Source organism: Antennarius striatus, chromosome 10 (assembly GCF_040054535.1).
Source record: "Antennarius striatus isolate MH-2024 chromosome 10, ASM4005453v1, whole genome shotgun sequence".
NCBI classification, from domain to species: Eukaryota; Metazoa; Chordata; class Actinopteri; order Lophiiformes; family Antennariidae; genus Antennarius; species Antennarius striatus.
In genome coordinates, this window is record NC_090785.1 from 21,051,543 (window position 1) to 21,079,527 (window position 27,985).

General features: G+C 45.8%; 2 protein-coding genes across 5 annotated transcripts in view; both read left to right on the forward strand.

Annotated features, from left to right (window-relative positions):
- The first annotated feature begins 13 nt into the window (after positions 1–13).
- Positions 14–6,692, forward strand: sil1 (SIL1 nucleotide exchange factor). Its single transcript, XM_068325956.1, has 12 exons — positions 14–148; positions 705–787; positions 1,691–1,826; positions 1,936–2,041; positions 2,127–2,235; positions 2,856–2,942; positions 3,013–3,108; positions 3,205–3,326; positions 4,142–4,238; positions 4,315–4,479; positions 4,585–4,749; positions 6,312–6,692. The coding sequence occupies exons 2-12, from the start codon at positions 710–712 to the stop codon at positions 6,507–6,509; spliced, it is 1,359 nt and encodes a 452-aa protein (XP_068182057.1). The 5' UTR covers positions 14–148; positions 705–709; the 3' UTR covers positions 6,510–6,692.
- A 138-nt stretch (positions 6,693–6,830) lies between these two features.
- uvssa (UV-stimulated scaffold protein A) overlaps positions 6,831–27,985 on the forward strand; it is a 29,249-nt gene continuing 8,094 nt past the window's right edge. Inside the window, exons 1-10 of one of the 4 annotated variants that reach the window (XM_068325953.1) lie at positions 6,831–6,929; positions 7,641–7,763; positions 8,212–8,365; positions 8,558–8,734; positions 8,989–9,109; positions 9,269–9,649; positions 11,716–11,825; positions 12,756–12,884; positions 23,380–23,491; positions 27,704–27,920. In XM_068325953.1, coding sequence (XP_068182054.1) covers positions 7,654–7,763; positions 8,212–8,365; positions 8,558–8,734; positions 8,989–9,109; positions 9,269–9,649; positions 11,716–11,825; positions 12,756–12,884; positions 23,380–23,491; positions 27,704–27,920 — 1,511 coding nt within the window. In that variant the 5' untranslated portion in view covers positions 6,831–6,929; positions 7,641–7,653. Of the gene's footprint in view, positions 7,043–7,640; positions 8,097–8,211; positions 8,366–8,557; positions 8,735–8,988; positions 9,110–9,268; positions 9,650–11,715; positions 11,826–12,755; positions 12,885–23,379; positions 23,492–27,703; positions 27,921–27,985 lie in introns of those variants that run through there. The other 3 variants (XM_068325951.1, XM_068325952.1, XM_068325954.1) reach the window with 3 other exon arrangements.

Genomic DNA, 27,985 nt, shown 5'->3' on the forward strand with positions numbered 1-27,985 from the left:
CAGTGAGACTAACCACTACATGGACAGAAGAAGACTCCACGTGGACCAATCATAGCCGAGTAAACAGTGACGTAATCTTCCTGATGCCCACGGCAGCTCCGTGTTTCTGTGGGACGGTGGACGGGCGCGTGTCGTCTCATTCGAACAGGTGAGTTCGTGTTTGCTAGCCTGAAGGCTAGCATTAGCGGGCTAATGCTAGCAACAAAGCTGTTAACGTCACAAGCTAACGTGTGCGTAACGTGTGTGCTGTTGATGCTCTGCTGTCACGTGTCTCATGAGTGACGTCAGCAGTTAGTTTTTTGACATTTCGTGGATGTAAAATTTAGATTAGGAATAAACGTCTTTTATAATTATTTTTAAAAAGATTTTTTTCCTGAATTCTTGAACTAAAATTCAACAAATATTCTTAATTTAGGCAAATTATTTTAGAACGTTCATTGATATCCACAGGATGTGACGTCAGTCACCAACAGCTTGAATCCTAACAGCTCGGCTGCTTGTTACTAAATGGTTAACGTGGAAACTAGACCACTGATTTTATTTTGTTGATAATATTCCAAACCTAATCGTTATAAAAGTGGACTTCCTAATATTCCATTTTTTACATTAATACATCTTTAAATCGTTGCTAATCATTGCTCTTTAACAAATGCAACACACTCAGGTGTGTGTGTGTGTGTGTGTGTGTGTGTGTGTGTGTTCAGGTTCCATGGGGTTCAGATCCCACGCTGCTCTGCTGGCCCTTCTCTCCCTCCTGCTCTGCTGTGGCAGCGCTCTGAGCCTGAAGGTGAGTTCTGACCCACTGGATGTGAGGGGGACTTGAACAAAGGTGTTCACTCTGAGACTCGTGAAGAGACAGAATGTCTGGTGAGGTGACGTGGGACTGGATCTTAGTTGTCACGTTCATCTGGCGTGAGGTGAACTGTCTGGAATCGTTTCCAAGATGTCTAGAAAACACTGACATCCTGTTGGGTCTCATTCTTCTGGATTAAAACTTCATGAACATCATCAATACGGTGGAGTGACTCAGTCCATAAGTCTTGGGCTGGGGATTGGAGGGTTGCCGGTTCTAGACCTGTGTCTGGCTATAAATTTTGGAGTGTGAGCTGGTAGTGAAGTACCGGTTCACCCCCTGAGCTGCCACTCTACCTCCCTGCATGCTAACAGGCCGTGCGTGTGTGTGTCACAGGTCTGACCACATACAGTACATACTATGCATGTGATGAACAACAACCTATAGACTAACACTAGAGTGGACATTTCCCTTCAGGGATTAATAAAGTTGATTTAATCTTGAATCGTTTAATCTTAAATGGTTTACGTTTGTTTTCAAGCCTCAATCTGACATACATTACAACAGTAAACGGGTTCAGCTCTTCTAACCTCTAAAAACTACATGGATAACAGAAGGAACAACCTTCAGACAATCACACACGATCAGAGTGCCCAGCAGTGAAAACGGCTCTGTCTTATCAATCTTACTGTTTAACGGTTGCGTGATTCCAAACAAGCCAGGACTGGCATTAGTGCTGATCACCGGTGGTCCGTTGTCCTTTGGGTGGATCCAGTGGATCCCTCTGTTGCCTGCAGAGGGATCCAAGCCCCTCAGTGGGGGGCCAGAGCAGACCTTCTATGTTCAGATCTGAAGACCCCAGTCACCAAACAGGATGGTTGTGTTTTACTTCTACAGTCTGACTACGCCTTAACTGTGGTGGAGAATCCAGATGGAGGAGAAGAAGGTGGTGTGGAGGAAGAGGAGGCAACAGCTGATGAAGGGTATTTAGAGGTTGTCCAACCGACAGAGGAGTGGCAGACCCTCAGACCAGGTGACCTAGACCTACCAGTGTTCTCACAGGGTGAACACAACTGGGGCTGTTTACACTGTGTGTGTGTGTGTGTGTGTGTGTGTGTGTGTGTGTGTGTGTGTGTGTGTAGACCAGGCGGTGCCAGCAGGGTCCCATGTGAGGCTGAATCTGCAGACAGGTCAGAGGGAGGTCAGGCTGGGAGAGGAACAGCTTAAGTACTGGACACAAGAACACAGGTGTGGGCCCAGACTAACACCTGAAGAACGTTACAGTAGAAGCAGATCAAACCCAGCGGCTGCTTCAGTAACTCTGTCTGTGCAGACGGGGAGAAGACCTGCAAGCCTCCTTCAGTCCAGAGGAGCTGAAACAAGCCATAAAGAACATCAAGGAGGACCTGAGCGCTGGGTCCCCCCCAGACGCTGGTCAGCAGGTACAGCCTGCATCAGACGAGCCCCCGCTGCTCACACACAACATGGGGGGGGTTATTTAACGGCCCCATATCATGCATTTTTTAATTCATGTCATTCAGCTGCCAGATGTCCAACTACACTGTATGTCATTTTCGTTCTGAAACGCTCTATGTTAAAGGGCGTGGCTATGAGCTCTCTCTATCACCACCCCCCCTGAGCTCTCTCTATCACCCCCCCCCTTTGAGCTCTCTCTATCACCCCCCCCCCCCTCTGAGCTCTCTCTATCACCCCCCCCCCCATTTGAGCTCCCTCTATCAGCACCTCCCTCCTCGGTTTCACATGCGTTTTGTTTACATGCGCCACATGAACGCGCCCTACCGCTATCGATGGCCATAGTCTGGAACGTTTTTAAACTCTCAGTAACTTCGTTACGATGTCCTGTGTTTCGCTCTTATTCTTCTCATGTTTTGCGCTCTTGTTTTTCATGAGATAACTGGTGATTTTTCTGCGCTAAGCGTGGAGCTATGCTATGCTATACCATACCACATCACCCTACATGACACTATATAATACCATTTACTGTACTATGCCATAGTGTACTATATATGTAGTGTACTGACTGTGTCCTCTGTATCTGGAGGACTATGTGGTGCCTGAGTATCGCTCGCTGGACGAGCTAAAGAGGGACATGGCTCAGCTGGACCTGCTGGTGGAGACGGATGTCCAGGTGTGTAGCTGCAGGAGGTGATCTGGTGTTGGATCGAGTGTCGCTGAATGATGTGTGTTGCGATGTGTAGATCATGAAACGCCTGCTGGAGCAGCTGAACAGCAGCAGCTGCACCACCGAACAGAGACTGAGCCTCCTCCTGGAGCTGGAGTACCTGGTCCACCAGGTAAAGGTGTCATTCAGATCGACATGTCTGACCAGAAGGTGCTGCTCACAGGTGTTTCTAACTGTGTGTGTGTGTGTGTGTGTGTGTGTGTGCTAGGTGGACAATGCTCAGACGTTGTGTTCTATGGGGGGTCTACAGCTCATCCTACAGGGTCTGAACAGCTCGGACTTCAGATTACAAGAGAGCTCGGCCTTTGTTCTTGGATCTGCTCTGGCCAGGTAGTACCATCAGTGAGAGCACCACCAGTAGTACCAATATTACCAGTAATAACAGCAGTACCAGCGGTATCAGTATCCAAAGCTGTTTAAATCAATCCACTGGACTTTCAGAAAGTTTCTTGAAGACGTTTCTCCTCTCATCCAGGCAGCTTCTTCAGTACGGTGTTGGCTGGTTTTATTAACAGAGCTTATCACATGAACCAGTGGAACTGGGAACAGAGGCGGTCTCAGCACCTTGCTCACGGACACATATAGACTGCAGGTGCTGGGGTTCTAACCACCAATATTCTGATCAGAGGGCTGCTTTGTTGTAAAAGTAGTTTGACTGAAGGAACATTAAATGTCCCAACGATGAATCTGTGATGTGGTCTCCTGGATTGGACAACAGTCCAGAGTGAATTATGCCAGTCATAAATATGGACTTGATTTCTTTTCACTAAGTCCTAAAATGTATTTATAGAAATGTGAAGATGTTCTGTCTCGCATTTTAACGGAATCATACATTATATCCATGGATAGCGCAGTGGGTAGCTCTGTCGCCTCACAGCAAGAAGGTCCCGGGTTCGAGTCCTGCTCTGTGTGGGGTTTACAGGTTCTACCCGTGTCTGTGTGGTTTCTCTCTGGGTTCTCTCTGGGTCCCTCCCACCTCCAAAAGGTGAATTGGCCGGACTCAAATTGTCCGTAAGTGTGAGTGTGTGCCTTTCCTGTGTGCCAGAAGGACAGTGTGGGACTGGCTTCGGACCGGTGACCAGCACTCTGGACAGGTCAGGTAACGGTGCAGTTTCAGTTAGCTAACGGTCATATGTGTCCTCCAGTAATCCGCTGGTGCAGGTGAAGGCCGTGGAGAGCGGCGCTCTGCAGATGCTCCTCACCATCCTGGTCACTACACAACCACTCCTCGTCAAAAAGAAGGTCTGCACACATGAACCCACATCACACGCATGTGGCTCGGCTGGAGGCTTTATGTTTGTATCTGTCCTCCTGTCAGGTGCTCTTCGCTGTGGCCGCCATCTTACGCCACTTCCCCTACGCACAGCATCACTTCCTGTCACATGGAGGGTTGCAGGCCCTGTCAGAGCTGTTCAGGGCAGACGGAGGAGGAGTTCTGCGCACACGCATTGTCACCATGTTGTATGACATGATAAGTGAGAAGGTATTTTCCAAAGCTGAAATCTCATCTTGAGGTGTTGATATGAAAAATGTTTGTCCGCTGTCCTTGCTGAGGATGTCAGATATGACTCTCTGGTCTCTTCTTCAGGAAATGATCTCCCAAGCAGGTGTCGATGGGCTGCTGGATACTTCCCATGAGGAGCGGGTGCACCAGTATTCCAAGGTGTCCTTGCAGGAGGAGCTGCTGGAGATGGGCTGGTGTGGGTTGGTCCCACAGCTGCTGGATTCCACTGAGCATGATGACAGAGAGAAGGTGGACTGACTTCAGATGTAGATAACTAACACAATGCCATGTGAAGAGTATCAGCATTCTAGAACTCCAGGCTGGTGTTAAAGGGGTCCTATCAGCACCCGTTGTGACATAACAACGGGAGTGATTGACATCCTGAGCCTGTCTGTCAGAACAGACAGGACAATCAATGAACAATCAATCAATCAATTAATGAACCTTTATTTGTATAGTGCTTAATCACGTCAGCAAACATTTCAATGTGCTTTAAGAGACAGAGAAACCCAAAAAACCCTCTAGATTAAATATAAGAGACAGTGGCGGGGAAAAACTACCTCATTGAGGAAGAAACTCCGGGCAGGACCCAGACAGACCCTCTCCCCCAGATAAGGGTGTGGTCATCCCCGAGGTGGACTTCTGTTCAGGGTAGGGTAGCAGTGTGTGGAAATGACCTGGTTCAGAGCTACACACTGAAAGTTCCTCACAAGCTGTTGAAGTCAGCTAGCATTTGGCTAATAGTTAGCTCCACTTTAGTCTGTGTATGTGTAGCCTGCCTGTGTGTGTCCCTGTATCTGTATCCTCAACGTCACAGCAAACCATGTGCAGGCACACACACACACAGCACGTTTTTATCTTGTGCTATATTGATCATACTTTATTGATCCCGAGGGGGGAATTAGTTCTCAGTATAGTTGTGTTACCCCAGAAAGAAAACAGCGAATTTCAGCGTAAGGAGAATATAAGAATGAAGAGCTAAAAGAAATTGTACTACAGAACAGATAAGAGAATAAAAATGTATACACAGGTATGTACAGGTTTTAGTGTCCTAGCTTCCATTTTTTCCTCCTCACGTTGGGTTAGCGGATGGAGGTAATGTAGGAACGGCGTCCAACAGCCAACTTTTCAGTATACTTCACAAGTACAAGAAAAGACCTCAATGTGATACCTCTCCGGTATCATCCCATGCTTCATTACACTGCATTAGATTAGCTCCCTGATGTTGTTAGCCAGCTATCTCTCATTGTTCGTGATGATTGTTGGGAACCACAGTTTTAATTACCTCCTGTCCGTAGTTATCTGTTGTCTCCTCCATCTGTCCTCCATTTCTGTTCCATTTGCAAACACTGTTTTTCTCCACAAATCCTCCGCCATGTTTACCGGCCAGTCTCGGTTTGATCAGCTGATCTAATGTTTACACAATGTTACTACGAGTCACGTTCAGCTGACTGAGAAAGTAGCTCCAGGATCACCACAGAAAAATTAAGTGCAATGAAAGATGAGAGTAAAAAACAATAGAGAAATAAGTAGTAATGAAGTAAGTGAAAGTTTAAAACCTCAGGACTAGTGCCAAACGCGACTGGATGGGGGTGTGTGTGCACATGGCGCATGTGAATCACATCTAGGGGGGTGTGCAGGTGTTGACAAATGGAGCTCATTAACATAAAATGGTCAGCCCAAAAAAACAAAGCATTTGGTGTTCATTTCTAATACAGTGTAGTTGGACATCTGGGATCTGACTGACATGAATTTAGAAAAAGTAAATGTGGGACCTTTAATTGAACTTTTGTTTTTTTTGTGTCTTCTAGGCTCTGCGGGCTTTGTTGTCCATGGCTCCTGTGTGTTCAGGACAGTATCGCTCAGACAGTTCCCTGCTGGGCTCTCTGCTGTCTCTCAGAGACCAGTACCAGGAAATCATTCAGACTGAAATGAGTCCAGGAGAGGACAATGACTACTTTGCAGATATTGTAGAGCTTATAGATGCTCTACAAGTCAAAATTAAATAAGAGGGCAAGACATGGTGACAGTAAGGATGGACATACAGACTGCAGACGATGGATGAACTTTACATTTGGAGCATTTAGTGTGTGTTTGTGTGTTGGAGGGCTCTGAAGCTAAATTAATTTTAAAATAAAATATGTTTAAATGATGGTGTTATGATGATGTGTTTTGCAGTAAATATTTTTGAATTTGATCAGTATGACTGATCGTGTAAGAGTATAGTTCTTTTTTTGTGACTTTGTGAAGACCTGATCAATATTTACCAGCCACTCTTATCAACACTACGTGACGATTCTCGGCTTTTATTTTGTAAAGTACAACCGGAAGTTGGAGCTGTAAACAACTTATGACGTCACCGGCGTTATGAAGCCGTAGGACTCCAAACCTCTTGATAAAACCATAAACTAACAGTTAATATGTGAAAGGTAGACAAGTTATGTGTTTTAAATATTTGACGGGGACTTCTGTCCTGATTTTATTCAGTTTACGGCTGGAAAAAAGAACGAGTTCCACTGTTTTATAATCAGGCTAGCGGTAGGTAAGTTAGCACAGCAGCTAACCAGAGGGCTAATAGCACCGATAGCAACAACCTGACTTAAAAAGACGCGATCAAACAGAATGTGTCCATTTAATTCCTGAATTCTCTTGCTTTTTGTTTTTATTACCGAACAAAATGTCACGGCTAATTAATTACACGTTAGTATTAACTAACGCTAGCGGTGTAATTCACCTTTGGACCGGAGACGTTTCCGGTTGTGGGTTCAAATGACCGCAGATACACATAAATGTCTCCTGTCGTTTGTTCGGTAGTCGTTCACATGGTGGTCAGTCAGGTTTGGTATTGTTGTGTTCCTTCTGTAGTTCTCTGCGTGTACAAGAGAACATGCTCTAAGTACACTAAAGACACTTCACCCATGCCTATCGAGGCCTGTTTATTTATGCCTTCTTATTCCTATGCCTATTTGTGACTTTCTATTATTTCTATTATTCTATTTACGCCTTTCTTCATGCCTTTAATTAATTTCCCTGACGGAACCTCCTGAAAGGATCGATAAAGTTCTACTCTACCAGCGACCAGAAGTGAGAGAATCCCTGCATCTGTTCTATGTTCTCATGTTCTCATGTTCTCATTCCAGGCAAACGTGAGTGATGGACTTGTCTCAGAGGGAGAGGCTGTCAGAGCTGGTGGAGCAGCTGACGACGTCAGGAGAGCCTCAGCTCAACCAGGACAAGATGAAGGAAATGAAGAAGCTTGTGAAGTTTGTCACTAACTCTTCCTCAGGTTCAGGCATCAGTGTTATAGACAAGAAGGAGATTATCTGTCGGATTTCAACAGTTTCCACCGAGTTCTGGGACCAGCTGGTTAGGTGTCATTCCTCAGGAAAAAGAGTTTCTACTTGGATTTCATTTTTCCTGTGGAACATGTAGACATATTGTGAACTCTACTCATACTGTACAAATATTTTTTAAGTACAAAAGTCTTTTCAGTATTAACGCTGTCATATTTTGTTACTTTTGATAAACATCTGTGGACAAATTGTACACATTTTCTATCAAAGATTCTAAGTAGGACGTTTGAAAGTTACAACCAGGTAACAGTTAGGATTCCCAAAATTATAAAAATACGCATGAATGATTTTGCATGAAATCTGAATTCCTGGTTTTGCACTGCTTGAAGCCAGCATTGTGTGTGCTTACTGCTGTCAGACTGTCTGAGGACTTCATAGAGCACGTGTACCACTCAGTGATGTCCCAGCTCAACCAGGACCACGCCGAGATCCGACTGTCTGCCTTCCAGATAGCCAGTGAGCTGTTCTCCAGATCGCACCACTTCAGGACCATCCTTCTGGACAACTTCCAGGTCAAAGGTTCTTTCCGTAGCCCGATGTGAGCCTCACAGTGCCTCACCTCTGAAAGTGTTGTATAGTTTGGTTGGGTTTGACATTTAACACCTCCAACAGATTAAAACTCTTTGTTTTTGTCAGGAAGAAGCGATGGGTGGGTCACATCCTGATGCTTCGGTCTCCTCTTCCTCCTCCTTCCTCCCCTGCAGGAGTTCTTGGAGTTGACGGTAGAGACGGACTCAGAGCAGCCCCTCCCCCCTCCTAAAGAAGTGGCCAGGAAGCTGAGGTCACTGGCCATTCAGACGGTCCAATCATGGCAGCTCACTTATGGGGAAGCATACAAGAAGTTAGCTCTTGGCTACCACTTCCTCAAACAGGTTAAGAAGGTGAGGGAGGAAAAGCTGTTCTGTGATGAGTTGCCTCAAACAAGTCACCAATTCCTCGGTTCAGAATGAGATCATTCCAACCTGGTTAGAAAGAATGGTTTTGAACCAGACTTCATGGAGGTGTTGCACGAGTTTGGGCTCCATGATGCCATGAAAAGATAGAAAGCACCCCCTCCCCTGTCAACCCCACCACCAGGAGCTGCTTTCCCAGCGTGTCGCTGCCTGTGGCTGATGTCAGGTGCTCCCTCTGTTAGGTGGACTTCCAGGATGCTGAAGCCAGGACCGTCGCTGAGAGGAGGAGGGAGGAGGAGAGACAAAGAAGGATGGAGGTGATCTACAAAGAACGAGTGGAGACAGCCTCCAAGGACATGGACGGTAACAACAATAATAATAATGATGGGTTTGAATGACATTTTGTAATATAAAATGATAGGAATCGGTAGTATGTGCTTGAAATGTATCAACTAATTTCCAATGACTTGAGATTTCCCTGCTGGAGTTCTTTTTACACATGACCTGTTCTTTTTCTGTCAGAGTCCTACCAGGAGATTCAGGCAACGCTGACAGAGATGGAAGCCTGTATGAAACTTCTCCTCCCTGAGTGCGAATTCACATCAACCAATAGCAGCTCACCAAACCCCCAACCAGCCAATGGGCTTCCATCGGTTGAAGACCAGCCCTGCTGTAGCAAAGACCTAAAGGATGACAGAGAAGTAGGAGGGATGCAAGAGAGGAGTAGTGAGGAGCAGGAGAAGAAGGGAGGAGAAAAGACTGGAGACACAGAGACAGTGCTGAGGGAGGAAGAGGAGGAGGAAGAAAGTAGTGAAGAAGAAGAGGAGAAGGATGAAAATGCTTTTATTCGGAACTCGGGTCTCATTTCTCACTCCTACACTCTGGACCTGGACCTCAGTCTTGGTGAGTACCACTCACTAGTGATGCGGCACCAACATGACAGACAACACTGGTAAACATCCACACACGTCCACACCCAGGGTTCACAGCCTCAGCACGGACATCCCAGGACATGCTGGGAAACCCACTGGGAGTCAGAGGAATCACCTGCATATCTGCATATATGTGTGTCTGTGTGTATGTGTATCTATCTATATGTGTAAATACATATATATTAGCCACTATATTAGGTACACCTGTCCAACTGCTCCTTAACACTTAATTTCTAATCAGCCAATCACATGGCAGCAACTCAGTGCATTTAGGCATGTAGACATGGTCAAGACAATCTCCTGCAGTTCAAACCAAGCATCAGTATGGGGAAGAAAGGTGATTTGAGTGACTTTGAACGTGGCATGGTTGTTGGTGCCAGAAGGGCTGGTCTGAGTATTTCAGAAACTGCTGATCTACTGGGATTTTCACGCACAACCATCTCTAGGGTTTACAGAGAATGGTCCGAAAAAGAAAAAATATCCAGTGAGCGGCGGTTCTGTGGGCGGAAATGCCTTGTTGATGCCAGAGGTCAGAGGAGAATGGCCAGACTGGTTCGAGCTGATAGAAAGGCAACAGTGACTCAAATAACCACCTGTTACAACCAAGGTAGGCAGAAGAGCATCTCTGAACGCACAGTACGTCGAACTTTGAGGCAGATGGGCTACAGCAGCAGAAGACCACGCCGGGTGCCACTCCTTTCAGCTAAGAACAGGAAACTGAGGCTACAATTTGCACAAGCTCATCGAAATTGGACAATAGAAGATTGGAAAAACGTTGCCTGGTCTGATGAGTCTCGATTTCTGCTGCGACAGAATTTGGCGTCAACAACATGAAAGCATGGATCCATCCTGCCTTGTATCAACGGTTCAGACTGGTGGTGGTGGTGTAATGGTGTGGGGAATATTTTCTTGGCACTCTTTGAGCCCCTTGGTACCAATTGAGCATCGTTGCAACGCCACAGCCTACCTGAGTATTGTTGCTGACCATGTCCATCCCTTTATGATCATCATCTCAGACTGGTTTCTTGAACATGACAATGAGTTCACTGTACTCAAATGACCTCCACAGTCACCAGATCTCAATCCAATAGAGCATCTTTGGGATATGGTGGAACGGGAGATTCGCATCATGGATGTGCAGCCGACAAATCTGCGTCAACTGTGTGATGCCATCATGTCAATATGGACCAAACTCTCTGAGGAATGCTTCCAGCACCTTGTTGAATCTATGCCACGAAGAATTGAGGCAGTTCTGAAGGCAAAAGGGGGTCCAGCCCGTTACTAGCATGGTGTACCTAATAAAGTGGCCGGTGAGTGTATATATACAGTGTGTGTGTATATGTGTATATATATATATAATATATATATAATATATATATATATATAAAGTATAAATATACAGTGCGCCCTTGTGCATCAACACTCGCAACTTCAGCTCATCGCAGATTATTAGTTGGTAGTCATGTGACCCCATACGCGCATTCTATTGGCTGACAGCATACGGAAGTGCACTATGTTCCGTGGGTCTCGGAACGCAAGGCATTTCCATGAGACACAAAAGTGCTTTAAACAGTCTGTCAGAGTGTGGGAAAAGGTAATACAGATAGAGGGTGGTTTAATATCAGTATGGGGAGGGTTCATAAACGTTTAAATTATCGTAAATAATAAGATAAGTAGTTAATGGCTACATCGCGGAATTTGTTATTCGCCTGTTGTTCCTGGAACGCATTAACCTTGTTCTTTGCTGTTCATATGTTCCAGGAATCACACGCGAATGACCAACTCCGCGATATAGCGACAAACCATGTATCTTATTATTTTCAATAATTTAAACACTTAGGAACTTTCCCCATACTGATATTAAACCACCTTCTATCTGTATTACCTTTTCCCACACTCTGATAGACTGTTTAAAACATTTTTGTGTCTCATGGAAGTGGCATCAGGGATTGAACTCATTCTGCAGTCATTTACCGGGAATATCATGACAAGGGATCGTTTTTTCACATTTAATTCTTTTTGCCTTCTCTCTTGCAGATGTTCATGTGAAGGAGACGGAGGATAATGAAGCAGTGGTTTCCACGGTGATTGAGCTTTGTAAACTGATGAAGACCAAGCATCTTCCAGCTGTTCAGGGTTGGGTTCAGGTGGGTACCGTCCTACACAGCTCAGAGGGGTAGATAGTCAATGAGAATACTCAGTTATATCCCAATAACTACTGCTCAGGTTGTGTTTGTCTCTCCGTAAAGATTTAAGAGGCGTTACGGTGGTGCAATGAGTCTTTTGGATTATTAATAATTGGATTATTTTGTTCCAATTATTGGAACTTTTCAGCTTTGCTGTGAAACACTTGGAACAGCAGATTCATTGTAAGGTGATGAATGCTGATGACTTATGGGCAGGTCAGTTTGACCTGTCGCTGAGGTGAGGAGAGGACGTAGACTTATGGCTGCTCCTGGATAATGTCCAGGGCAGGATAGTGATGCAAACAGATGGTGTCCGTGCTGGTTGAGCAGCAGAAAATCAGAGACTGTTGCCCAAACATCTCTATTCAAACTATTGCCCCCCCCTGGGTGGACCTCTGCTCTGACACCAGGAGAGAGACCTCCAGCAGGACCAGGATGCAGCAGTATCTCTGCTACCACTGACGTGGGCCCCTCAGCGACGCCAAGGCTACGTCAGCTGGCAGAGGTCTTCATCTTCACTGAAAACAAATTAATAAATGGAAAGTTAATCCTGAATCACTTTTCTCTCCCTGATCCACAGCAACAAATCCCCACATGATTAGTGTTCACGTCCCTCAGTCTTGGTGGAACGTTCAGTGTGATATCGATCACATTATGATCAACAAGTTGGTTTTTTGCTGCTTTTTACATTAAAAACTTAATCTCAAGAGTGTATCCTCTGCGCATATTTAATGAACTTTGATCCTTTTCTGTTGTGACGTAGTTACCAGTGTCTATTCTCTATGTTTACAACATGATGGACTATGCTGACAGCTCCTTGTGCATCCTAGCATTGTAAAATAACCCTCCGGTCCTCCCAGCCTTCTCACCACGGATCCCTCTGTTCTGTAGGTATTCACCAAGTCAGGCGCTGACCAGCAGCTTTTAAGGAGGGCTCTGGATCTGAAGAGGGATTTAGAAGCTGCCCTGCAGAAACACCAAGACCTTCACATTGACTACAAGACCAGGGTCCGCAGAGTGGTGAGTTCTATACGTCCTGCTGTAGCACTGCTGTTGGCTCCTGGTCCTGTCCAGTAGGTATGGGGAGTGGCCAGCAGGTGGCAGCCTCACACCACGAAGCACTGCCTCCACACAGCAAACAGAATTTCTGTTCAACTTTCATTTAAGCTGGAAGTTATTTATATTTACAGCTACATCATGAACAGGTGAGAATACACGTTCTTCATGTTGTTGACAGTGGAAGATGTCCTTTTACTGCTTTGCTATCTAGTGATTGTCTCTTTTCAGCATCACTGTCATCAGGAAATAGTGCTAACGATACTGAAGAACATTATAATCAAATGTTAAATATGAACGTTGTCATAGCAGATGAACAATTTACACAAAATCAGCAGATTAACATCATTTGGGTGCAGTTTGTCGTTCAGGTCGAGGAGAAGATGTGTCTACGTACATAGTACTAAAAGACATCCACTGTCAAACTAAGCTTGTGTTGGACTGAGTCTGGGTCTTTGCTGGGATCCACACCATCTAGTGGTGAAAGCATCCAGTCTACCAGTGAGACAGGAAACCAGTGAGACAGTGAACCTGGGAACCAGAGAGACAGGGAGACTGGGAACCAGAGAGACCAGGAACCAGAGAGACAGGGAACCAGTCAGAAACAGGACTAGAGAGACGGAACCACTGAGACAGGGAACCAAGGAGACGGGGAACTGATGAGGAACCAGATCATGTTGAAGTCCTTGTGGAGATGAAGTGAAGTGCCAGCAGGAACACGGTGTTTCAGAAATGTAGAAATTCCTGCTGACGAAAACAAACGGTTTCTAACGTGTTCCTTTCCACACGTGTTCAGTAAGAACAGATGAAGTGAAACTGTTTGACCACATTCCACTGCTGGTTAAGTGAAACCCTCTCGCTGGGTGTTAGTTTTCAAATCCTCTCCCAGAGTTGTCATCTTTAAAGTTACGTTCATTCTGGTGTTTCCCAGAGGGACACGTCACGGCAGACGCGGAGGAGGGATGATGGAAATATTAACAGTGAAAACATTTGGGAACGGAGAGATAGCAAGACACAGCCATGATGCATAATGCATCAGCTCAGAGAGAAGTCACTGGGGAGTGGAGTGGAAGGGAGGGGATACCCACTCATCCACTCTCCACCACTAACACACACCCCCTGGCTGACAGCTTATGAGTGGAGCTGGTTATTGATGTAGCCTAGCATCATGCTGGTTCTCCTTATTCCGGTCCAGAATGGTGGCACAGGCTAACCCAGTGGTTGTCCTCTGAAAAGACCCCAGACTAATGTGTGATTTGTGAGGTTAAACCGCTGTCGTCTGAGTGCTGAGTGCGATGGACAGAAGCCTGCAGCCTCATGTTTTAGGTGACCAGTGTGTTTGAAGAGAGAAGGCGTGAGGTTGTAGCGTGTGGATCCACCGGAGCTGAACAGAGCAGATGACAGTGACAGAGCGCCGGGTGTCTGGCTCTGCCTGGTTATCACTGTCAGGACCAGTCTGCTGCACCAGCAGCCCAGCGCCGCGATAACCACACAACTTACAGCCCCTTTATCATAATTAGCTTTTCCTTTTTAGCCTTAAAGGCCTTCCATTACTGGGTCCTGTCTATCGGGCCACTGACACACTACGCAATTGGTTTGTGTCCCGACGGGCCTCTCAGTCCCGTCCACCATCACGAAGGAGCTGGAGTGTTCCACACGCAGATAGAGAGGCGTGCTCATGGGAGATACAGGGACAAGCGACTGCCGGAGCGTCTACATGAGAATACAACACGCCACAAGACGGTTTGTTCATCGCTGACTCTTTGTGGATGGATACGTCCCAACATACAAAGCTAATTTTGCCAAGTGGACATGTGTGTGAAGAATCCTGTTGATGGAGTCACGGCAGGTCAACAAGCTCCAGCCTTGTTGTGTAGAGAAAAGGCATCAAATCTGGTTTCTGACTGGATTCATTTGCTGTCACACAGCTGTGCTGGTCCAGTTTTAGCTCGTTGGTACAAGAAGCTGTTTTTACAGCTGATGTTTAATAGGTTTTTAAAAATCTGTTTCTACGCTCTGCAACGTCTCGTTTGTTCAGCCAATCACTGTGCTCGTCCACCTGACCAATCACCACAGACGTGTATCACTCATGACTCCACTGATGCTGACAGATGATCTGATCTGAAGAAGGAGCTGATCAAGTTCCTCTGACATGAATTCTAATAAACTGCAGTCGTTTGTAGTTCTCGAGGTGCACACACACAAAGAAGGGGAATCTTTGGAAGTTCTTAGATTCACGCAAGATTCCTTTGGTCTTAAAACCTCGCTGTGTGCACCACCAAATTGTAAGCCTTTGGGGGCTGCAGCTTTCTAGCAAAGCATTCTGAGTCTCTGACTGAGGTTCTCTGAATGTTCTCCTCCCTTCATGGCGTCTTCTCCACCTTGATCCAGCTCTGCCACACCTTTAAATCGCGGCAGCATCTCGACACATGTCTGACTTTCTTCTCCTACTGGTTTTTTGGAGTGACTAGACAACTAGACACATTCATTTTCCAAACAGTTGTGCCTGTTTGAGGTTTGAATGTGTTAAGAGTTTCTGAAGGTTGGTCTTCTTCATGGCGTCTGTCCACAACAGCATGCAGAACTCCGGATTCACCAGAGGAACGGAGGGATGCTGTTCTCTATACTGATGCGTTTGCTGTGAGGTGTTTTGTGGGGGTTGGGGGATCTGCCATCTCCAGAGGACCCTCGTTGGAATGTCTAATGGGTCTATATCCAGAAGAAACACATGCATCCTCTGAGTGCTGCTAACTGGAAACATGGCTGTTGTTTAGGCAAGGATAAGACTGAGACTTATTTGAACATATCTGTTTTTAAGAGTGTATTCAGTCACTCTGGGCTCCATTCATACAGACCCAGGCCTTGTTTACTGCTGATAACCCATCTTATCACAGCACAATGGATGTGGCCGCCTGTTTCTTACTGGAGATAAACAAAGAAAGACTATCCCTCTATTTCTCTCCTCTGACTCTCCTCCTTTTCATCTACCTTCATTCTATCGATGTATCTCTCTCTGCAGTGATCTGTTGTTCTTTGCCTCTTCTTGTTCATCATCATGAATTAGGTTCAGAAGGACTCTTGGCATTTTGCACCTCAGTAAATTATTATTATTATTTTTAGTTTTGGATCATTTTTTTGTTCATTAAATAAAAAGGAACTGTAAAAGTATGTGCAGAAAATAAACCTTGAGAAATAAATGCAAGAAGTAAGAATAAAGAAGAAGTAAAGCTCAGTTCTAATTCAGTTACACCCACTGAAGGAATCCTTACCTTTGACTTTCTTGGCTTGACGTCTTTGGTTATTTGCTTGTTGCATTTGGTTTCAGCATCTCACTGGAAAAATGTAAATGTTAAACTATAAACCAGGACTAGAGATTGGATTCAGGATCAGGAGAACGGAACGCTGACGTCATTGAGGAGATAGGAGGGGAACAGACATGACCAGGTCACATCAAAAATTCTCCTTATTGCTGTTATTATGAGATGAGTTGTTTTTCCACTAATGTCGATGCATAAATGACGTTGTGTTCTGTGCAATGAAGTATGATGTTAAATTTAGGGAGTAGTTTTTGCAGCTACCTTGAGCTGCGGTAGTGCCATCTGTGAAAAGGGCTAAATGCTGCATTCTCTTCCAAGGATGAACATCCCTGTGCTTGACTGACACATGTCGTTTTAGAGATTTCACACAGTTATGGGAAATCCAGTAAAATACCAGGTTAAGGAATGATGTAGGCCTTGTGATTTGGAGTGATGAGGTGAGAACATTAGAACATGAAGAACTGTGAACCATGATGGTCTTCCTGATGGTCCTCCTGACTGATGGCAGCGTAGCATCACAGCTAACCCAAAGCTTTTTCAGCCACATCAGGACCCTGAAATGTGCAGTGGTGGGGAGAGATAGTTTCATTTGATTTATTTGGTTTGACCCCGTTTCGTAAATAAGACATCCTGTGTCATTTTTAAAATCCACTAAATCACCGTGGACACAGTCTGGTTCCATCACGGCCTGATAATGTGAACGGAGGCGGGTTCCAGATTGGAAGTGATGGGTCCCATGGGGCCGACAGGGGGTGTATGTTCGTGTGTGTGTGTGTGTGTGTGTGTGTGTGTGTGTGTTTGTGTGTGTGTGTGTGTGTGTGTGTGTGTGTGTGTGTGTGTGTCTGTGTGTCTGTGTGTCTGTGTGTGTGTGTGTGATCTTTCTCCCAGCCTGGTCTCTGTGACCATGGGATGGACCTGGCTCCATCAGAACCCCCCAGGGGTCTCTGCATGGCTGCTGCACCTGTTTCGAGGTGTGCTTTCAGAGGTCCCCACTAAAACTGAAGGACAGCACTGTGTAATTTCACTTTGCAGTGGGCGAGGAGGTCTAATCATGACTGTTTCGATCACAGATTGAGACAGACTGGGAGGGGGAACTGGAGCCGACAGCTGGGAATGGGCTTGTTGACAGGGAAGGGTTTGGGAAGCTTCAGGCCAGCTAATAGAGCTGCCAGACTCGGTTAGTGGAATGAAGATGTCACCCTATGCATCATAGGAGCTGACTGCTCCCCGGAGACAAAGGGTGCGTCTGTGTGAGTGTTTGGGGGGTGGACCACTATAATGGGGTAATGCAGCAAAGAAGGAGCTGCGTGAAGGGGTGAGGCACTGGGAAGCTTCTTGCTCATTAGTGGGGGATCCCATGGGATCTTCTCTAGGTAGTAATAAATAGGAGTGCAAGGTGGTAATAGAGATGTGGAATGTTGTGGCAAATCAGGCCCTGAGCAGGTCAGACTCCGTGGACGCGCCTGGCCTAATTAGTCTGTAAATATGTGGAAATGAATCACTATGGACTTCCTGTCCCTCTCACACAACGCAGCACCCATTAAACAGTGGCAATGATAAAAACCAGCAGTGCTAGATGTGGAAGGAAACACAAGCAACAAAAACTCAAATACCACTAACCAGCTGTGAACTGATGATAAATGTGGTGCAACTCACTGGGAGGGTTGGCTCGGTGAGTCCTGGTTTCATCTAGATTTATAAAATCTGTTTGGCTAAAAAGACCACCATGTTACCGCCGCCATTAGCAACTGGTCGAGTTGGGCTGTCTGCGCTAGTCCAGCCATCAATAAAGAGTTCCTCAGTTCAGGTGGTCTTCAGGGGGCGGCAGGTCCTTGTGGTCTTTGTCAGCTGGTTCAGGGAGTTGGCTGTGGTGAACGCTTCAGCAGTCGGTGGGACTCCTGTCCTCCACAAACACAAAACACCTTATAGAGTTATTAAAAAATACTTCTTTATGAAGTCACACGACGGTCGTGGTCTGAGCTCACACAGAGCTATGTCTGTGTGTGTGTGTGTGTGTGTGTGTGTGTGTGTGTGTGTGTGTGTGTGTAACATTCTGTGAGATGGTGTGTATTTATGAAAGTGTGTGTAATGTGCTCATTAAGTTAACGTCTCTCACTTACACTCTTCAGGGGAATAGTTTGTGATAATGGAGCCATTAGAGACGCTCAGTTTTCCAAAAAGATACCTCACACCTCTGCCTTAAATGTAGTGTGTGTTTGTGTGTGTGTGTTTTTGTGTGTGTGTGTGTGTGTGTGTGTTTGTGTGCGATATTAACTTGTTGAGGAGACGATGGAAACATCAGTTGAGTCTTCAGCTCCGTATTTCCCTCTTTCTCCTGTGTTCTCTCTTCCTCTGTTCCTCCTCCTCTTCCTCTCTTCCTCCCCCTCTGTGTGAGTGTGTATGATGATAACCTGCCCCTCCCCTCGCTGACACACACCTGACTTATGGCTGTACACTAATAATTTGCCAGACCTTGGCGGGCTGAGTGTACATTAGCATATAAATAGCAGATGCACTGAGTGCCCATCACAGTCGACTACATTTAATTTTTGCTTTATAAGATTGAATGGCTTTTTAAACGCAGCGCCATCAAACTTGCCAAGAGACAAATGAAGTTGGGGGAGCAGTTGTCCGAGGCGGCGCCCTCACATCATTTAATAAAGGATAAGAGTGCTATTTAAGAGGGAGGAGGGGTGAGAGGGTGAGGTGCTGTAGATGCTGAAAAAACGCACCTGTGGTGGTGAGGTTTTGTAGTTGGAGTGATTTTCATTGATCTGTATCTGTCTGTCTTTGGCTCGTGTGTCTTTATAAGTCACATTACTGGTATGTGGACGTCCATCCAGATGTTAACATGATGTTTCCACGATGGCATCCACCTGTTTCAGGCTTTTAATAACAGGTTCAACACTGACGTTTCCGGTGTGTTCCCTGTCCCATCAGTAGGCCGGTGTTTGTGGTCCGAGTTGGACTCCGATGTTCAGAGGAATCACTCAGGACACTCAAGACATCAGGAAAACACTTTCACTATGGAATCAGTTTGTGTGTCACTGTGCAGCCCTCTGTTCTTCATTGAGGGTCGTCTGTGGAGCCCCAAAAACCCTCCGGGGTGATGGGATGGGATGGGCTGGGCTGGGCTAGGCTTGGCTACTTCAGAATTGGTCCGTGATGTGAGACGTCACTGATAAAAATGTGTTGATAGTTTTTTACAACTTGAAGAGTGTGACTCTTGTCCGACCAGTCTGGTCTGGTAAAGGTTACATCATGGACAGTGAAGTTAGAACAACTGTTCAGTGGCGAATAACACGTCAGAGAGGAAAACCGAATGACTGGGAACCACAACTCTTGTGCAAGAACACATTTGTGTTCACAAGCTTCTGCTTGGTGATCAGTGGTGGGGAGTCAATGATAAGAAACCTTTTGTAAATAAATGACAAATACTCTGTACTTTATTTTAATAGTACATAATGGTGAATCGGTTGGGTGGGAGGAGCTGCTTAAAGCTGCCACCTCCACACACCTCCTTTGTTACTGACACCCTGCCATGGCCGTGGTCTTGCTGAGGTGTCACAGTGGTTTTGCTGCACATTGAAGCTTGATCGTTTGTCAGACTAACACTTGAGCCTGGCCGTTCAATCCATCCATCCTCTTCTTCCGCTTATCCGGTTTGGGTCGCGGTGGCAGCAGCTTCAACAGGGAGCCCCAAACCTCCCTTTCCCCAGCCATATCCACTACTCTGACTGGGGGATCCCAAGGCGTTCCCAGGCCAGTGTTTAGATATAATCCCTCCACCTGGTCCTGGGTCTTCCCCGAGGTCTCTTCCCAGCTGGACGTGCCAGGAACACCTCCCTAGGGAGGCGCCCCGTAGGCATCCGCACCAGATGCCCAAACCACCTCAAAGGAGCAGCGACTCTACTCCCTCGCTCCTGCTGCCCCAATTCTCCGTCCAATCTCACGTTCCATTGTTCCCTCACTCGTGATACTTAAACTCCTCCACTTGTGGAAGGACCTCATTCCCCATTCGGAGAAGGCAGTCCACCGTCTTCCTGCTGAGGACCATGGCCTCAGATTTGGAGGTGCTGATCCTCATCCCTACCATGTCACACTCAGCTGCAAACCAGGCCAGTGAGTGCTGCAGGTCACAGGCCGACAACACAAACAGGACCACATCTGCAAAAAGCAGCGATGTGAGCCCTTCTTTATTTGGGTGTTAAACAACTACTTACTTTTCCGTCGATCCTATTTCCTCTTTAAGAAGCTGCTATGTTTTATCTTTGAATAACTATTGTCATTACAGTAACACATGGCCCTGTTTTATTTAAACAACTTTTTTATTTATTCAGGTCTGTACAGGAACTCTTTTTTATATCTATCTGGGCCTGTTTTTCATGTTAAACGTACCGATATTTGTCTTGTCGTTTTCCTATTACAGTGACACATAGCCCTGCTTTACTTAAACCATCACATCTAATTAGTCTGCTGAAACGTGAGTTTTTCCGTTGGAGAATCAGTTTTTATCTGCTGCGGGGTGATTTCCTCCTTGTGTGTGTCCCCTAGAATAAACCAAAGCTCTGTTAAAATGCAAAGCAGTCCCCCGTGCAGCCATGTGGGGGAATAGAGGCCATATTTTAGCTGCGCTCCCGTCAGCAAAATGTTTCTGGAAGAAAGCTAATTCTACTGTGAGACTTACAGCTCTGCCAGGCCGGCCGACATATTCGATGCTATCAGGATTAAATTAAGGTGAATTAGAGACAAAGAAGCAGAAAGAAGGGGGAAAGGGATGATGTTGGGGCCAGATTTTCCTCCAGCTGGGTGATTACTTCTTGGTCTTATGTCATTGATCAGAGCAGAATAAAGCAGCCGGCATTAAAGCAGACGAGCAGAAACCCTATAGGGACTATATGTGTGTGTGAGTCTGAACCAGTGTAATGGAGAAAGTTTTCTCTGGTGTTTAAATTGTTGCTGTTTAACACCAGCCTGTCAGCCATCGTTCGAGGCGTCGACACCATCAGGTCTGCGTTCCCTGTGGTGGATTAAAGGATGGTCTGCAGTCAGAAGAGCTCTGGCTTCATGATCACAGTTACGTTACGTGTAGACTTGTGCGGTGACACCGGGAGGTGCTTGTCATTAGAGATGGTGACGATAAATCCACATTCATCCACACCCACACGTGAGTGGGAGTCGACCGATGGTGGAGCACCTGGTACCACCCGGCCTCCGTCCTTGTGGCTGATCTGAAGGACGACAGATTTTGCTTCATTTGTTCACTGACTGAAGAAATGTCGTACTAAGAAGTGTTGTACAGTAATCCCTCGTTACTCGCGGTTAATACGTTCCAAGACCACCTGCAAAAAACAGAATTCCGCGATATAGTGACAAACTATTTTAATTTTTACGGTATTATATACATATATGAACCCTCCCCATACTGATATTAAACAACCTCAGGATGCTATCAGCCAATAGCATGCGCCTTCTGTATCACGTGACTGCCTACAAAAAATATGCGATGTAGTGAAGCCGGGCATCTTGAAGCATGAATACGTGAGGGATTACTGTTCTGTGAAGTGTCGTACTGTGAAGTATTGTACTATGAAGCGTCGTACTATGGAGTATCGTACTATAGTGTGTTGTGCTATGAAGCATCATACTATGGAGTGTCATCCTATATAGCATTGTACTATGAAGCGTTGTACAATGAAGCGTCATACTATGGAGCGGCATTCTATGAAGTGTCGTAATGTGAAGCGTCATACTATGGAGATTCGTTCTATGGGCGTAGTATTATGAAGTGTCCTACTATGGAGTGTTGTATTATGAAATGTTGTACTGTGAAGTGACGTACTATGGACTGTCGTACTATGGATTGTCCTACTATGGATTGTCCTACTATGGAGTGTCGTACTATGGAGTGTCATATGGAGTGTCGAACTATGGAGTGTCGTACTATGAAGCATTGTACTATGGAGCGTCGTGCTATGGAGTGTCGTGCAATGGATTGTCGCGCTATGGAGTGTTGTGCTATGGAGTGTCGTACTATGGAGTGTTCACAGAGCCTGTCCTGTGGGTCATGTGTGGAGTCATAACCTTCTAAAGGCTCGTCATTTATGGAGTCATTTTAGCATCCAAATGGGCTTTATCAGCAGTAACACAGCTGCATTTCTATCTCTGTCTGGCACACACACACACATACACACACATACACACACAGGGTATCACACACTAATGAAAAAACCTGAGAGGTTAGTTTAACGTGAGATTGTTCTCCTCATAATGCTAATCACTATCATTATTATGCTGCTCCACTGAAATGTGTGTCCTGAACAGTTAAAGGCATGGCACACACACACACACACACACACACACACACACACACACACACACACACACACACACACACACACACACACGCACCTACACACACACACACACGCACCTACACACACACACACACACACACACACACCTACACACACACACGCACCTACACACACACACACACACGCACCTACAAACACACACACACACACACACACGCACCTACACACACACACACACACACACACACACACACACACACACACACTGTAAATTACCTCTGTGTGTATAGGAGTATTGTAGCCCAGCCAGTGGCTAACAGCCCCTGTAGGAAATGAAAACAGTAAATTGTACTTAACGCTGATAGGAGCTCATCATCACTGCAGACTGCAGACCGGCGGCGGTGGAGGTGTGGTCCTCTGACTGAAGGTGGACCAGTCCACTCTCTAGCTTAGTGCAGGACACTGAAGGGTAGGACTACAGGCCTACATGAATGTATGCTTATAGCTGGTTCAGCTGAGAAGGAAATAAAGAGTCTTGTCTGTGTCAGAGGAGTCATCATCTGCTGTCAGATCAGTGTGTGTCTCCTCACTCCTTGTCGTTATAGTTCTGTACCGTACGTCTGAGAGGGTTCTGTGGGTCGGTTCTGAACCAGGGCGCTGAGGTGGACGCCCCTGCTTTGTTTTCTCCTCTTTTCATCTTTTCCTCTACATCTTTCTGCTTCTTCCTCCACAGATCACTTTGATGTGTCTCGCCGCTGCAGAACAGCTCAGGTTCTGGTTTTGAAATGAACACAGTCTAAACCTGCCCTTCTCTTTCTTCCTCAGATGAAGGCTTCTGCAGATGGAGAGGAGGACGAAGATGAGGATGATTTTGACGAGGTTCCAGAAAAAGAAGGCTATGAGCCTCACATTCCAGAGCATCTACGAGCAGAATATGGTGAGTTCAGCCACACACAGACACACACACACACACACACACACACACACACACACACACACACACACACACACACACACACACACACACACACACGCAGCTATCCCTATAGACACGTGCATAAATAGTGAGGTTAAGCTCCAAAGCAGACCTGCTGCTGCCCTAATCTTTTAAGAGTCACACACTCCCTACAAACACACACTTCAAACATACAGCTGGTGCTGTGCAGGTAAAGCTCTTCTTAAATGGCTTTATTCATATGAACATGGCTCAAAGTGTGTGTGTGTGTGTGTGTGTGTGTGTGTGTGTGTGTGTGTGTGTGTGTGTGTGTGTGTGTGTGTGTGTGTGTGTGTGTGTGTGTGTGTGTGTGTGTGTGTGTGTGTCTTTAGGTTTTATGCCTCAGCCGTTTTCTGACATGTTTCTCTGTAAAAGATTTCTGACATTCAGCATCTCGTTTCTAGTAGTGAACAGTTTAGTTATAACATGCTCTGCATAATTTAAAAAAAAGAAAACCTTAATTTCCAGAACAAATACAGTAGTCCTTTGACATACGAGCTGAATTCGTTTCAAGACTGAATTCGTAGGTCAAACATCTCCCCATTTAAAATAACTAAAATCATTGTAATCTGTTTCAATCTTGTAATAAAGCCACAAACCTCCTAGATCAGTGGTTCTTAACCTGGGTTCGATCGAACCCTAGGGGTTCGGTGAGTCGGTCTCAGGGGTTCGGCGGAGATGGAGGTATGCTGAACATACACGAATCACTGTGTACGTTTGACACATCGTGTCAATTAATGATGACACGCCCCCTTAGCCATCACTGGTACAGGTGATCACACTACATCGATTATCCTACCAGTGCTACAGGGGATTTTGCGCACTCAGTAGTTGATTCACAACTGTCATGATGGTACGTCATCTGATTGCTTTATTCATATTTTAATTAATAGTAACTGTGTTGAGCAAAAAAAGAAAGTGGTTGGACGAATATGTGCAACGTGAATTTACATGTACTGTATAACGGAACGTGATGGGAGTCAGTGTTCTGCAGGATCTGAATGTCAAGTTGAGCAACTCTAGTCTCGCACTGGCAAAAATAAAGGAACACTTCCTTAAGCTGATGGAAAACAACAGAAACAGACTTTGGTGTGAAAATGACATCAGAGTAACACTTGTCAAGGTGAAACCACACATATCTGAAATGGTCTCTATAACAACAGCAGAAGTCACACTGATTTACAGGTAGGTCATTTCATGTGAGTTCATGCACTGTCTTGGTTGTGTTCTTTGAAAAAGGTGACATTAATGCACAATTCATTAAATACACCAGTAACACATACACTTATGTCTTAAATTTGGAAAAAAAAAATAATTTTTTTTACTAAAGAAGGGTTCGGTGAGTGAGCGTATGAAACCGGCAGGGTTCGGCACCTCCAGCAAGGTTAAGAACCACTGCTCTAGATGATAAAAAAATGAACACTTAATCAACCAACAGACATACAGACTTAACTTGTGTATAATTAATTATATATAAGTTATGTAAACAATGATAAAGTATGAAAACAAATGCAAAAGTCACTAGGACACACAAGCTACGTCTTAACTCCACCAATGAGATCGATGTTATTGTTGTATCCATCCGCCAACAGGTAGTAAAGAACGAGATCCGGTCTCAGCTGATGTTCTGCTTGTGGTTATGTCTGGTTTACTCTTGTTGCCTTTCCTCACACGCTTGTCTTCATTTATCTTTGTTTAAAACATTTGGCATGAATCAGTCAGTCCGCACCCGTCGCCCTGGAACGAAACATCTTGGTGTGCCAGAGATGCCCGACGAGCTCACAACAAGGGAGTTAGCAACGTTAGCGTGGCAGTGTTGTTGTTGTGACTGTTAACCGTGTGTGTGCCTTGGAGTGAGGTGGTGGTTGTGACGGTTCCTGGTCTCTGTGTAGCTCTGATGGATGTCGTCTTGTCAACACATCCATTCATTGTTGCTTCATGCATCTGGGCTGCGTAGGACTGGTGGGTCATGTTTAGCCTGCAGGCAGCACGCCAGGTCAGAGTTCAAATGTTCAGGTCATTAAGTCACTGCTCGTCACTCGTATTGCTGTGTCAGCCCCATAAAAACACACTTTTCTAAATATGGGGGGTATTTGAATGCTGTTAATGTGATTATGAACAGCTGCGGGCGACAGCGAACAGGAACTCTGTGACGGCGTCAGCCGTACGCATTCATCGCTCTATGGATGGAAACGCCAATGTGTTCACGAGAGTGTGTCCGTATTTATGTGTCTCTGTTATTACCGGGGCAAAGCATGCTGTAAACTGTGCTGTTATTGCTAGGTCAGCCATGTAGTAGCAGCTTGGGGGTGACCTTTGACCCCCGTACCCCCCCACTAGTCTTTACGTGCACCATTGAGCAGCGTCTTTACCTGTTAGCCCATCCCACTACTACCACCTCCCTCCGTTACTAATCAATTAGACGCTAAACTAATTAGATTGTATCTGATGCATCGAAAATAGCTGTGTGTGTGTGTGTGTGTGTGTGTGTGTGTGTGTGTGTGTGTGTGTGTGTGTGTGTGTGTGTGTGTGTGTGTGAGTGTGAGTGTGTCAGGGTGATTAGTGGGCTAGGTAATGATCTAAAGGACCAAACCAAATTAACAATGCAACCTCTTTAATGAGCCTCTATTAGCCCGGCACCCAGCTTTTACCACCCACAACCCCCCCCACACACACGCACAGATCCACATAAACATGTGAAAAAACACACACACACACACACACACACACACACACACACACACACACACACCAACCTGCTTTGTGGCTTGAATGTCAAACAACAATAATCCTGATCTCCTTCGGCAGCATGGAGCCGTCGATCCGATCCGAGTGTGAACCGGGTCAGTCTGCAGCCGTCTGGACAGATTGAGTTAGTATTGATAGTAGTGTCCCGGTGATCTGTTAACCAGTTAACCGGTGTCTACTGGTTAGCTAAACTACTGGAGCCCCCACAAGCATCATCCAACTTCCTGTCCACAGTTTTGTAAGCTGACGTGAAGCCAGGGAAAGCTGATGATGTCTTACGCTGAGTAGATCTAGTAAACATAGAACCTGAAACAGAACAATTATCGGTTCTAATGTGTACATTGATTACCGATATCTGAGGATCATTAGGATTTTAAAGGATCTGATTAGTGAGTGTTGGAGGTGTGACTTTTTTATGGTTCTTCTCGTCGTCTCTTTCTCTGCTGCTTTCCATCGTTCTCCGACTATTCTCCTCTCAGCCGGCAGATCACATTAATCATTTCTCCTCTTATAATTTGCACCAGCGTTCGTTCATTCAGAGAAAGCCTAGCTCTGTTCTCCCTCCTCCTTTCTTTATCTAGGGTATGTCTCTCTCTCTCTCCCTCTCTCTCCGTCCTCTTGTGTCATTCTGATTATCAGTTCTCTTATCCCTCTCTCTGCTGTCAGGACACTATCTCCCTCTTTCTCAAATTAACATTTTAATTACAGGCCCTGCTTAACCCCAGAAAATCAATACAGCTTTCCGCCTTTCCTCCCTCACTTTCTCTCAAAGCCCTTAACCCCCGTCTTCTGTGTGTTTCTCCAACAGCCCCCTCACACACACACACACACACACACACACACACACACACACACACACACACACACACACACACACTACACACATTTCCTGCCATTGATCTGTGAATCTTAACATCCGGACAAACGCTGCCACGTTGTTTGAACAGAGCAGACTGAGTCTGTATTTTACCCCATAGAAGAGAAGGGGAGGCGGGGTGATGGGGTCCAGGGAGTGTGTCGGCATTGTTTCTGACACACACTCACCATCCTCATCCTTTACTATGAACTCAGACAAGAACCAGAACAGCAACACAACCAGCATATTAGAAAGACCAGAGTTGAGATTAGAGGATTTTCACTTTTTAGTAAAGTGCGTGTTGATGATAAAGTCATCCAAACTATTTAAACACGCTGATGGTTTCTTCTTGTTCACACAGAGATTTCTCTTCTTTTGTCTGATCAACAACATGTTTATTTTACTTTTAAGTCAGCTAACAGCTAAACCTGTCGCACTGGCAGCATGACAGACAGGCTGCAGTTCACTAGATGTGATAGATGAGGTGGACACACACCGGGGGGGTTTTAATTCTCACTCTGACTGTAGCTCTGTCTCGTCTGAGGTTGCAGGTTTGGATCCGTCTCCTTCAACCTCAGCAGCTCCAGTCATGAAGCAACCTGCTGCCAAGGCTCCCGCGGCTCCACCCCCTCCATCCTCTTCCTCGTCTTCCTCCTCCATGGTTGCCAAGCGACTAAAACGACTCGCTGAAGAAGAGCAAGACCCAACGTGTGCCGCCGCCACGCTACGCCTCCTCAGACAGAACGCCGCTCTGTCCTCAGAGCCCAGGTACGCTCCCCCCACCCCGTGTGTCAGCACAGTGATGTTCATTTAAAAGCTCTATTAGTCCAGTG

Coding starts and splice junctions, on each gene's coding strand:
- sil1 (XM_068325956.1), top strand. CDS start 710: ATGGGGTTCAGATCCCACGCTGCTCTGCTGGCCCTTCTCTCCCTCCTG. Junction 2,236..2,855: donor CCCCAGACGCTGGTCAGCAG/GTACAGCCTGCA, acceptor CTGTATCTGGAG/GACTATGTGGTGCCTGAGTA. Junction 3,109..3,204: donor TGGAGTACCTGGTCCACCAG/GTAAAGGTGTCA, acceptor TGTGTGTGCTAG/GTGGACAATGCTCAGACGTT.